Source organism: Venturia canescens, chromosome 10, assembly GCF_019457755.1.
Source record: "Venturia canescens isolate UGA chromosome 10, ASM1945775v1, whole genome shotgun sequence".
NCBI classification, from domain to species: Eukaryota; Metazoa; Arthropoda; class Insecta; order Hymenoptera; family Ichneumonidae; genus Venturia; species Venturia canescens.
Genome location: NC_057430.1, coordinates 17463683 through 17476666, shown reverse-complemented (window position 1 = coordinate 17476666; position 12984 = coordinate 17463683). Strand labels below are relative to the sequence as shown.

At 40.0% G+C, this 12984-nt stretch overlaps 4 protein-coding genes across 6 annotated transcripts in view; 3 read left to right on the top strand and 1 right to left on the bottom strand.

Moving 5' to 3' along the window:
- LOC122417073 (uncharacterized RNA-binding protein C3H8.09c) overlaps positions 1-4251 on the bottom strand; it is a 146242-nt gene extending 141991 nt beyond the window's left edge. The window contains exons 1-2 of one of the 2 annotated variants that reach the window (XM_043430318.1): positions 4109-4251; positions 3494-3612 (exon numbers count right to left, since the gene is read on the bottom strand). The gene's annotated coding sequence lies outside the window, so the exon portion shown is untranslated. The remainder of the gene's footprint in view (positions 1-3493; positions 3613-4108) is intronic. The other variant, XM_043430321.1, reaches the window with a different exon arrangement.
- Positions 4252-4795: 544 nt separating this feature from the next.
- Deaf1 (deformed epidermal autoregulatory factor 1) lies at positions 4796-8018 on the top strand. The gene is made up of 4 exons (XM_043430313.1): positions 4796-5476; positions 5970-6461; positions 6655-7113; positions 7334-8018. The coding sequence occupies exons 1-4, from the start codon at positions 5201-5203 to the stop codon at positions 7529-7531; spliced, it is 1425 nt and encodes a 474-aa protein (XP_043286248.1). The 5' UTR covers positions 4796-5200; the 3' UTR covers positions 7532-8018.
- A 439-nt stretch (positions 8019-8457) lies between these two features.
- Cypl (peptidyl-prolyl cis-trans isomerase-like 1 Cypl) lies at positions 8458-9663 on the top strand. Of its 2 annotated transcripts, none has more exons than XM_043430331.1 (5): positions 8458-8636; positions 8764-8897; positions 8978-9067; positions 9229-9336; positions 9455-9663. In XM_043430331.1, exons 1-5 carry the CDS (start codon positions 8566-8568, stop codon positions 9475-9477), a joined length of 426 nt encoding a protein of 141 aa, XP_043286266.1. In that variant the 5' UTR covers positions 8458-8565; the 3' UTR covers positions 9478-9663. The 2 variants fall into 2 exon arrangements, with proteins under 2 accessions (XP_043286266.1, XP_043286265.1); XM_043430330.1 differs by having other exon boundaries at positions 8460-8636; positions 9451-9663.
- A 104-nt stretch (positions 9664-9767) lies between these two features.
- Positions 9768-12731, top strand: LOC122417068 (uncharacterized). Its single transcript, XM_043430312.1, has 2 exons — positions 9768-10515; positions 10580-12731. The coding sequence occupies exon 2, from the start codon at positions 10601-10603 to the stop codon at positions 12299-12301; it is 1701 nt and encodes a 566-aa protein (XP_043286247.1). The 5' UTR covers positions 9768-10515; positions 10580-10600; the 3' UTR covers positions 12302-12731.
- The last annotated feature ends 253 nt before the right edge of the window (positions 12732-12984 follow it).

The window sequence follows — 12984 nt, the reverse complement described above, 5'->3', positions numbered from 1 at the left end:
GGTGTGCCCACTCAACTCGGCTCGAGTTTCGTTAAATAAATATAATCCGAGCAATGGCTAATTCACTGCAAATAACAGTTGACGAATTGGTAGGTTGAAACAGAGCTCGCGCTCAATGCTTTCCCTCTTCGAAAACAAACTCAACGAGGGTGGCATTTTTCCTCAAAACAATTCCCCCTTTCCAGCTGCTTTTTTCCAAATCCAACGACAAGCGGAGCAGGCTAAAGCATTGCGATTTTTCGCTGATTTTCGCCGCCTCGACGCAGTGGCACGAAAATTAGTTTGTTTTCAGCCTTACGCTGGAGCGGGTATTTCATTAAATTTCGGAAAGTCGAAGTATTGGAAAGAAAATGAGAAAAATATGTTTTTTTCACGAAGCCTGGTGGCTTTGATTTTTTAAGGGAATGCTGAAAAATTCTAAATTGACGATACAAATGAATTGAAATAAAGAAATATTTAATAAATTCAAATATTCCGCATCGAAAAATAAATTACTCCCCTTCGCCGAAGTGTTCCGCAGTTTACCAAACTGAATAATAAATTTCACAACTTCATACGTTTTTCGATGAATTGTCCGAAAAGTTGCAGAGCTCTGTAAAAGAGTACTGAAAATTTCCGGACATTTCGTCGTCCGAGACCACTTTTCGAGCTCCCTTCGCGAGTCAAGAAAAAAGGCAAGAAAAAGCGAGTGTAATAATAAATCGCTCTAGCGATTTAATCGGGAATGATTAATGATTTTTCACGAATACTGAAATATTTGTGGATTGGGAATAGAGTGAATGAAACTTAAGAACAAAATGTTTGATCGTAGGGAGTGGGCGTCGTCGGACTCGAAGCTGCAAATGTTCAGCGCTCGTCCAAGGGTGGAAAATTGGTTTCGTATTACCGTCTCAAATCCCATGGGAGGAGCTCGAATTTTCCGACTCTGCCTGACGCGTCCCGAGTACGAGAAATGAGGACGAAAATGAGGCGCGCGAAGCGACAAGAAATGTTGCTGCGAAGTTACAAATGTTTTCGATCGAAAAAAGAAAGAAAAAACAGAACAAAAGCGCGTTGGAACAGAGCGAAGAAAATAATGAGGAATCGAACGGTTACGAGTGGAGGGCCGAGCCAGTCGTGTCCGCTTTGCGATAGATTTTGTCTTCGGTACATCGAGGGTAATTGGTAATCATTGATCAAGCATTTGACGCACAACTGACGCCAGGATCGTACCAATAACGCTCTATGTGCATTGCCGCTCGTCGTGTACACACATTCACGAGTAAATACACACACAGGCCCACGAGGAGGTTCCAACTCCAATAAAGGGACATGGCAAGCACGTGTGATGCAATTACTTGGGCTGTTCACAGCACGCGATGCCTTATATCAATTTATATTAATGCGGCGTACACACGCGCACGCGCCCCTCTCTTTGTGTGCGTCCGAACGGTGACACGAGCTTTTTCTCCGCCTTGGGGATGTTGATAAAAAAAGTGTATCGCGGTAGCCGTTGAAAGACACAGCAGAAAAGTTGGAAGAACTCGAGGCTTCTATTGTCTCTCTATTCGTGCGTAGATGGGCATATAAAAAGGTGATGAGGCCGTGAACGAAATTGCTAATCATCGCGTCAAGTCTCGTGCCGATTGTGTCCCATTGAAAAACAAGGATGGAAACGTCCTTGCGATGCGAGAACCCAAAATATCTCTTCGTTTCTGACCTTTTATAACGCTCGAAAATTGTGGTTAATGTGGGAATAAAAATCTTGATAAAATCCTATTTGACAAGACGATTTGAAGGTGCGTCTCAATTACACCACCTTCGAGGAGGGCCACGAGATTTTATGTGCGTCAGCAAGATTCGTATTACAGGGGAGTATCAATTTTCATGATAATGTGAGAATTATAAGGACCGTGTGAGCTGCGATCTTATTTTATTCAATGACTCGCAGCTTCCCTGTTTTCTGGCGAGAGCACACCGGCTATTTTTCAACTCTTAAGATAGTAAAACGAATTCGAAGCTTTTGACGTCAGGTAGGACGCACATTCTCGAAGCTATTCGAGGCTAACGTTTTTTTATTATTATTTTCACTCGGCTTCGTTAAATTTGGTCAAGCGAGCCGTTGATTATCCGAAGATGAAAAAGTCTTTTAGTCGTTTTGAGGAATTTGATGATCGAAGGAAACGAATAAAATTTATTCTCCCCATTATTTAAAGACGTGTGTAACTTATATTTGTTGAGATTCATAAATTTTTAATACAACGATTGCGGTTATAATACTTTCCCAGTTAAATCGTAAAGCAAAATGTGACAGCGGCCATTTTCTATTTGTATGCGTACCGCTCGTCGTTACGCGTTAACCTCAAACGAGTCTTTTTCTTATTCCATTCCCAAGTGATTTTCACAGGCACGAAGGCTTTCCCAAGTCACCATTGACGTCTAAAAACAACATTTTCTTATTCTCGTTCTTGGCACTTTAATCGTCGCACTAAAATCCGAACCGAGCCTGTGTATAACCTTCAAAAAATGTGATGTTCGTCAACCGTTTTCTCGACACTGGACTGCAATGGGTCCTGCAATAATTCCGGGCCATATGCACGCTGTATATTTCCAGCATATTTCCAAATGTCAACTCTCAAAGTTGGAATTTTCAATGTCCATTAGATTCGCGTCAACTTCGCCTTAAATAATAAAAAACAATGGGCTTGCGAGCAGCTCCTGCGGTCGAAAAAATATTTTTCCCTCGAAAGCAGCTCGGAACAACGATCACTTTTGGTCGGAGAGAAAAAAAAGCGCGAAGGAAAAGCCATTAATCAAAAAATAGAGGAGAACATCAATGTAAGAAAAATTGACAATGTTTCAGGTGTCGCGACGCGAGCGAAAGGGGTTTGGTGTGCCAGTGACACGAGAGATAGATGTACCGCCGCGAGACCCCTTCGGCTTCTTGTTCCACCTCCAGTAGCATTATATAGAGCGTCAACAACATTATGTACATTTTCATCTACCCACACACGACGACTTTATCTCAATATGCGTTGTAGAGTCACTGTTGATTGTACAGCGACACACACGAGCGATGCAGATGCTAGAGGACTCTTGATGGTCCTGCATCGGTTTGCACAGACACGCGGGCAGCACACAGTTATAACACGAGCACCCATCGTCGAACGAACAAGCTGTACTTTGGATCGACCTAGCACCGCATGTTTGCTCGAGACTTTGAAAAACAAGGACACAGAGGCTGGGATGTCACTGCTGTCAAAGACAAGCTTGTATCGAAGTTATTGTAAGCCTCGCGCGTTCGTCGTGCCAGAGGTCAAAAGAACGCTCGAACCTTGCTCACAATTGCCTTGGGACATAAAAAACTCTTGCAACGGCATATTCATTTTTGGGTTCAATGTAGTAACTCGGTTTATGAATCCTTTCGCAGTGTCGCAGTCAACGCGGGAGCATCATCGCCAGCTCGTTGTTCTATGTTCAGGGAAAATCGATTGAAAAATTAAAGAAAACTTACTCTGGTCCATTTCGAAAACGCAACTCCCCAGCAGCAGCTTCGATCCATTGCAACGATTGGCTCCAACGGCGTTAAATTCTCACGGAAATTCACCAATCGCTCGTTCGAAGATTCCAAGTCTGAAAATTCAACGGAAATATACTTTTGCGTCTCACATTTTTTTATTTTTATAAACATGAGCTACTACGTCGCGCCATCTAGCCTCGGGCGTATATACTCTGCCCGAACTAATTTCCATTTAGGCGTTTTCGAAGTTTATTTCATCAGTGATAAATTATCGTTAAATATCATAGTTCATTAGCAAAGACTGTATTAGGAGGTGCTGCAGTTGTGAGGAATTTTAAGAAATAATGGTCCGCAAAAATCTTGGCGACTTTGCTCGTTTATGTAAAAATTCGAATGCTGTATAAAATCTGTTCGGCAACGAAGTTAATTTTCAACAAGCCGCTATATTTGAAAATCCGCTTCGCGAAAGATTCGTTCTTGCTGGGATTGTTTTTATTGGCCGACGATGCGGCAGATTTTGCTCGATGCAATATTTCGTTATCCGCGTTTTTGGAACCAACGAACGGTAATGCGGGGCAATATTTGCTGAATAATGCGGCGAATGCGTACCTTCTCCAGGGTCTTCAGCCTCCCGTAAGTCACAGTTAAACAAGCCCGCGATCTTTTGTCCCGCGTTTTTTCAGACGAAGCTAGTGTAACGACATAAACACGTCGATCCTGATCTTCAGTTTTCCCACTACTGAACGAGAACGAACTCGCATCACTCGCACTAACCAATGGAAATGCGACGTTGCGCGCCAGAAAATGATTTTCTGTTCAGACTGTACTATGGTGCGCACACAGGATGCGCAGAAGCGCAGATCGGAGAGAGGAAGGACGGATTCACCTTGAAATTGCTTTCTCTGTCGGAACGCTTGGGCCCATAAAACCTTATGGGAGTCAGTGTCCCAGAGTGCTTTATTTCAATTCAATGCTTTCTACTAGTTTTCAAAGAAAACTGCAACAACGAATATAAAAAATAAAAACATTAATTAACAATGGCGTGACTACACTTCTGCTATTTCCATTCAATCTTAAAATTGTACTGAAAACAAAAAGAAATACGGAAAATTCTTGAATAGAATGAACTTTGATATATTTTGGGAATTGAAACCAGGAAACGTTAATTTCTGCCTTTTATATGTGCTGTCCATCCTTTGTTGGAATGAGTAAAATATTTCAGCGCCGCGAGGGTAAAAACGGGGCTAAAGGCGCATAGGCGTAAACACAGAAGGTGTACAGAGAAATGGAGAGTATGGGGTTTCAATGTGGCGGCGCAATGGAATGATGGAGTCAAGCACTGCCGAGAGGCGTAGTGCGCGTGCTAAAAATATTCTCAGTACCGGCGTAAAAAGAGTACACAGAGAAAACGAGAGAAAGAGGGGGGAAGGTAAAAAAAAATCATTTGCAACAAAAAAACGGAAAACGAACACAGACAAAAGAAAGCTGGGACTGAAGGACGACGGAAGACGGAAGACTGTGTGGTGGAAGGGGTGCAAGAGACAGACACAGATAACGAAACACAGGACGCAGCGCCTCAATTTGCCGCGTCTGCGGCCATTAACAAAAACAAACGCGGGGTGGGGGCCGGGGGAAAGAGAAGGGGTGCGACATTTCGTTAGGGGCCCGAGAAAAGGCGAGTAAGCGACGACAGCAGCCGAAATGGAGGAGAATCAAACATCGGAAAGTGTCGCTGTACTACCGGACATGTCCGAAGCGTTGACGAGCGAGACCGAGGAGGCGGATGATCTGACGACGAGCGATCACGAACACGAGCATAAACACTCTGTTTCAACTGGCGTTACAAACGTTACCGGAGTCTCCAGCGATGTACAAGGAGTCGGTGTACCTGTTTCCTTACCTGTTGGCTCCATTATCGGGGTCGCTAACTCGACCAATGGCACTACTTTCAACGTCATCACGTCCGATCAATTACAGGTTTCTTTTATATGCTCATTACCTGCCACCTTTCCGAATCTTTTATCCTCGATCATTTTTCCTGCTGCAATCATTTTCCAATGTTTTTTTCGATTCCTGCGTTTTATAAAAATTCGGTAGAATACCGGTTATTTTGTTCCCATCGCCGACTCGAGCACGCGTTTGCCTCGTTAACTTTTCCATTCGGCGTTTTATTTTTTGAATTTTCGTATCCCCAAAACGTTCGAATATGTTTTTCAATTTTCAATTGTTCTTTTGGTACCTTGACTTGAGAAATTAATTTATCAATTTATCCCACGATAAATTTACTTTTTTTTGTTGGTGATTCTGATTTATTTGTTGTTCAAATTGGATTTTCCATACATTATACTCGAATTCGTTATTTTATCAACCAATCTTTCATTGATGGACCATTGATGCAATAATAATTATACGATGATAAAATCGTGTGACAAAAACGCTAATAATAATTTGTTTGAAACTTCCTATAAAGTTGTCCAGCTCTGGGCAATTCAAGCAAATGTTATGCGTCGACAATGGCTTCATTTGTGAGCCACGCGATGAAAAAGACGGTGATCCTTTGCGCTGGAATGGAGAACTCAAGGCGACACACATTGTCATACAAAATAGCACGGATGATGTTGAAACAGAACAGATTCATGTTTCAACCGCCAACAGCCCCCAAGTTTGCAGTTGGGCCGAATCTGCCAATATGGCTGTATTACCGGTTCGCTGTAAAAACACCAATGCAGAGTTGCACAAAAGTAGATTTGGTTCTGGCGGCCGTGGCAGATGTATCAAACTCGGACAGGAGTGGTTCACGCCTAGCGAATTTGAGGCTCTTTGCGGAAGGGCATCGAGCAAAGACTGGAAACGCAGCATAAGATTTGGAGGAAGGAGTCTTCAAACTCTCATTGAGGAACTTATTCTCAAACCGCATGCGACTTCCTGTACGTGTGCTGCTTGCTGCGACGACGAAACTGCTGTAAGGACAAAACTTATCTCTTTGATTCGATACTTGCTAATTGAAAACTTGATTCAAAATCATTTGGATCAAAGTTTTGAAAATTCAATTTCACTGTTTCCAATTGTTTTGTAAGGTTTGGATTTTTTGTTATTCAATTTCCTATTAATAGAAAATTTCTATACAAATAAATTTGAATAATTTGCTTAAATAGACGGGGCCAGTGCGACTGTTCACGCCCTATAAGCGGAGAAGAAGAACACGAGAAACATCGGATGGTGAGACTCCGTCACGCAAACACAAGAGTGATAATTCAAGAGACGGGAGTAACAACGACGAAAGTGATGGTGATGTTGGAAATGTAGAAAAAGAAGTTTGGCCACAGTATGTGTCAGCTGACGGAATCGTCGTTCATCAAACATCGGAGCAAGACATACAAGGAGTTCATCAAACCGAGAGCAGTCCATCGGTGGATGACATGTTCAAAAAATTGGATGAAGTTTCAAACAAAATATTGAAACTGTCTTATGAGTTCAAAAAAACTTTGGAGGAAGCGAAAGAAGCTAGCCGACAACAAAGACGTGAACAAGCCTTAGTTGCTCAACTAGGCCAGCGGGGCGAAGTTATTGAAACCGTTGGATTGCAACCTGCTACCGGAGCTCACAACAAAAAGGTAATTTCACCTAAAATGTCCTATATATCTTGCCATTCTATAATTTTTTCTTTTCTTCAATAATCAAAACATAATGTCATTTTCCAAATATTGAATAATTGAATTTGGTATCGTTAGTATATTTTAATAAATTTCATAACCATTGGAGCCAATGGTTTTCAGGAAAAAAATCCCGTAGCAAAAGAATTCTTTTGAACTGACTTTTTTTTTTAATTTCCAGTGTGCGAACTGCAACCGTGAAGCATTTGCGGAATGTTCGTTGTGTAGAAGAACACCGTATTGTTCAACGTTTTGTCAACGAAAAGACTGGGCCGGTCATCAAGTCGAGTGTGTTCGAGGTGCGGCAGAAACAGTGATGCTGATAGTTGAGAGCAGCGGAGAGGCGAACCAGATGACGCCCAACGCCGGGGAACAATAGTTGCCTTTTCTCATAACTAGCAAACAAAAACTGAATGTGGAAAAACATTATTGATTAAGGATCGACGAAAATTAATCCACGGAGGATTTTTCTACTTAATTTTAACGAAAAGATCGTGTTCACACGATCGACCATGTAAATAAGTGTAGCGAATATTTTTTTTACGTGAGCATTATCATCGTATCGAAAAATATGTTTCAACGATATTCGAAGATTCACCAAAACCTGAATGTCTCGAATACGGAAATCATTTACACGGTGAATAAAAAAAAGAACTGGCGATGCTCGAAAACTCGTTCAATCGAACCAAAGTCATCGAAGTATTTTTTGTTTTTTGAATACGAATTTTTTGCCAGCTTGTGAGCATTTATAGGTGTTTTATTGCAAGAATTCATGTTTTTAAAGAGAAAAAAAACATGTTTCGTTTAAAAGAAATAACGGACTGTATATTGTAATGAAAATACACGAGTACCAGACGTTCTAGTAACGAGAAATCTGTTTTATTTGACTTCATAAGTCATCGTTTTCTTGAGAGTGTGAATCCATCATCATCAGATCTAACCTCAATTCGAATTTTTGAAATTGAGTTCTTCGACACAGTTTGACTGATTTGAAAAAGGCTCTATTGGCCTATGCAAAAGGATGGCAAAAATGGACTGTAGGGTGTCTGTTCGATAGTAATCAGTTTAACCTTGATCAATTGATAATTTTTGATCGTTTTGTATTCAATGATTCTTTTATTTTACTCGTTAATTGAAGATTAACTAAAAACATATATAAAAAAAAAGCGCGAATAATTTTTCTTAGGCAATTCTTCGAATTTTTTTCTCCAAAACAGCAGCCTCGAAAGTTGGTAACATTTTTTTTTGTTTTTCTAATATTCCGCCATATTCTACGATAACTTCGGAACTGGGTGGCAACGCCCTCTGTCTTCTTTTTGTACCGATTGGTTCAGATTGTGTTTTTAAGTACTGTTGACATTGTTTACATTCATTTTTTTATTAGTTGTAAAAGATTAATAATTGCATTATAAAATGGCGGTAGAAAATGGTTCAGGAATACCTGATAAACATTGGCAGCCTCCTTTCGTTTCTCTCGAAACGACGTAAGTTAAGATTTTTTGTTTTATAAAATCTACAAAGTAAATATTCACCACACTGTTATTTTTTGTCATTTATTTGCTTTATTGTTGTTTATCTCTTTGCTTCTATTTCGATTATTTAATTCTTCAGAATGGGCGAAGTTACCATAGAACTTTACTGGAAACACACACCTATAACCTGCAGAAATTTTGCAGAGCTCGTTCGCAGAGGTTATTACAACGGAACCAAATTTCATAGAATCATTCGAGATTTTATGATTCAAGGTAGAAAAATTGTTTGAAATTACCGTGTTGCTCTAAAAATTTGAGTTTTCAGAGTAAATATTCATGAAAATTTAATTCAGGAGGAGATCCGACGGCTACCGGCAAAGGTGGAGTTTCTATTTACGGAGAATGCTTTGATGACGAAATTCATGATGATTTAAAACATTCTGGTAAAGTATTCAAAAAATATATAAAATTTCTGAAGGGAATGGATTGATTCTTTACCAATAATTATATAGGTTCACGAAACAAATTATTACCCATCCAATTTTCAATATCTATCTATATTCGAATGCAACAAATTTACATAAAGTATTGTTAATATTTTCAGGAGCTGGAATTCTTTCCATGGCAAATTCTGGTCCTGATACCAATGGGTCCCAGTTTTTTATAACCCTCGGACCCACACAATGGCTCGATGGAAAGCACACAATATTCGGTAAATCTGCTTGTTTATTGTCATAAAACGAAAATGTATTTTATCATTGTTTCTCCATTTATCTGGATGTTCAGAATTCATCACTAATTTATCAAAAAAAATTTTTGTCGATAGGTAGGGTTCATAGTGGAATGGCGATAGTGAAAAGGATCGGGCTCGTAGAAACAGATAAAAACGATCGCCCCATCGACGACGTCAAGATAGTCAAAGGATCGGTCAAGAATGCATAAAAATTAAACGATATAAATCCCTTAAATCATTGTAAATTGAAACAACAGAACCTCAAAGACGTTTTATCGAATAATATAATTGAATTTTTTAATCATATTCATTCACGTTGTCAAACCATTTTTATTCGACCATTTAGAAATCACTTTTTGTATAGAAAAAAAAAAAAATTCAAAGAAATTGAATTTGCGAAAATAATAAACGGGAGAGAGAATCTTTAAACGGCATTGGTGCTACCTGAACGGGCCCAATCCAATATACGGTCGGCTCTTCAGGTATGAAAATACCTGCCCCTTCCAATCCCTAACCTGTTTCTGAGACACAATATACATACACATTTTTTTGTCCCTTTGCTGTGTGGGAAATCTTAGCTCGGTTCTCCCAAGGTATACATTCGTTCTCTCTTGACCGTTTAAAGCGTCGCGAGAGTCTCCGCAACGTTTTCGTTTATTCAGCGTAATTAAAAACCTGAGATAAATCGATCGTGCCGGAGAAAAAAAACCATTCACTCGTGATTAAAAAATCCTCAGGCCTCTGGAACACGCTTATATGTGGATAAAAATTATTTCTTCGACGTGGGTACTTGACGTAATAATTGAGAGGAAAAATGTGATACGAAGCGTGCCCCAACACTGAATTTTCGACTCGTTAAACAATAGTTCTCAAGAAAAGACACTTGGCACTAAAAAAATAATGGGCGTTATATAATTGTGAAAGCGCAGGAAATGAAAATGAACTCGTTATTCGAATTTTTATTTGTTGAAAAAGTTTATTTACAAATTCAAAGTGCTACGGACAACAGAGAATCGCGAAAAGTGAATAAAAAATTGTGCAAGTTCGAATCGACATAAACGTTGATCGTCGAGTGCCAAGAAAAAACCAATGTGCGAGAATACGGAAGAAAGTACAAAACTACGAATTGAGGGATGTGAAAAAAAAAACTTTTGAACGGTGAGTGAAAGGAAAATTCGGACGAGGAATTAATTCGTTGAATTATTTTGATTTTTTTTCACAGTTAAAATTTATTGAAAACACGATGAAGCCGAAATACAGAGTCGAAGCTTTTATAGTACCGACAACGATAACCGAAGACGAGCTGTCGACGACGAACGAAATCGATGACGTTAAAATAGCAAATATCAAAATGAAGCTCGCATCGCCCTCGAAATCCCTCGAATCTTCTCCGATAAAAAATGGGATTGACGAGAATTTGGTTAATGGTATTTATGAGCTCGATGAGCCTATTTACGACGAGCCGATTTATGACGAACTCTCAATCGTAAAAAGAAAATTGCCACGATTACCGAATTTCACAGAGTTTCGAAAATTACCGAGTTTACCGGAATTACCCAAATTACCGAATTCACCAGTACGCAATAAATACGAAGACATCGCGTTGACACTTGCACCGAAAATTCCAATCAGATCGAGCAGTCTGATGTCAATCGACGAACGCGGCGAGACCGACGGTATTCTCGAAGAGTTTTGTTTTCACGGTTACAAAAACGGGTGTACTGCGTCGACGCAGAGGCCGGAGGAAGTGAGCGAGGAAATATTCCAGGACAACTGGTTGCGCCGATTGGAAAGTTTGCGAGAACGCGAATCGAGCTTGAGCGAAAAAGAAACTTTGCTTCAGGAACGTGAACGATTGTTGTTCAAAAAAGAACGCGAGCTGCGTATTCTCGAGAGGCTCGTGAGAGAAAAACTAAAAGAGGCGGAATTGCGTCTGAAGCTTTGTCAATCCTCGCAAAGCATTGAATCCACAAACGAAGCGAAAACTCGTTCATCGGAAAGTTCCCTAAAATCTCAAGCTCCACGTTCGAAAATCGATAATTCTGCGTCATATCATTCGACGAGAAATTTCGTGGAGGAGGAAAATTTGAAGGGAAGCTTCGAGTCGGAGAATCTGAAAATGGCGCTCGTTCTCAACGATCATCATGAAAAAGGGACTTTGAAAAATCCTCCGAATTCCAGAAGCTCACTTTGGAGCAATTGCCTCGCACCTTCGAAGCCAGCAGAACCATCCATAAAACTTCGTAGCGAAACCACCGGAACGTCGTTTCCGGTATCGAGCGCTTACAACAGCCTGAGAATGTACAAACCGAGAATCAGGCCAAGAGTTTCGTACGACGATTTGGATTCGACACTCTCGGCTGACGTCGGGGACTCTTCTTTCGTAGTAACATCGAAAAAATTCGATCCAGCGATTTTTAAAAAACCTCAAGCTTTCACCAGGTCCGCGAGCGAACGTCGAACGAGATTGGACTCTCAGCAGGATGTTCCGAAGGATTCGCATCACGTTAAATACCCTCCGCATTCGGGATTTCATCGTATTTCTCAGGACGACAAAATTCTCAAACGCACAGTTGAAAACATCGCGGTTACTCAAGACGAAAACGTCAAATATCAAGACTACGGTCTTATCGATAAACGCATCGATTCTAACAACACCGACGACGCCAGGCACTCGTATTTGAACCTTGAGCGTGGTGCTGATTCCGTCAAATCTGAAAAACCCTCCAGGAACCCGAGAGATCGTCCGATCTCCTGGAACGAAGACACCAACGAATGGCTCAGGAAAAAACGACAAGCTTACAACATGGCTAACTTGCGATTATCCCACGATCAATTCGAGAACAAAGAAAATTCTAGTGCTGCCAATGCTGCAAAAGATAAATTGAAAAAAGATGCTAAAAAAAAAGAAACTAGGCCTAGGAAGTTTGGCATTTTTCGATGAATTCAAGTGTGTTGGTATTGAAAAATGTTTGAATATTTTTTAAATTGAACTTTTTCAAACATTTTGAATAACAATAATTCATCAACCAAAATGTATCTGAGTGAAGGATCATAAATTTATTCTTCCTCTGGGAGATATGAATTTGCCAATTTTTCAAATGCACCTGATTCTTTGAGATTCGCCAAGTTTCATATATCGTTATTAGCACACAGAAATGTCGATAGGATATTATGTTGAAATAGATTTATGCCAAAATATTATGTACTTGCTAATCGAGTTGTGATATTTCTCGAAATTATTTCTGAAACCGTATTTCTGTTGACAAGGTCAAAGGTTCCTATTACTCCGAACAATTTTCTATTGTATATACCGAACATTGTTGTAAAAATGAAATAAAAAAAACAATTCAATAAATTTTATATATTAATGAGACACTTTGTTTTTATTTTTGCCTATTAATCCGTTCTTAGTATTATTTTGAGGACAAATACATGATTCTACTTAATAAATCATCATACACGCTTCTGCGCTCAGGGCCATGACGGTTTTTCTCCAGGAGCAAGTTCTCTTCCGTAAAGAGCAGATTTGTCACGGAACTTGGTCATTCTTTCATCCTCCATGTTCTGTAGCCAGCTACCGATTTGATAACCAATTACAGGAAGAATAAGCCACCTGCACTCCTT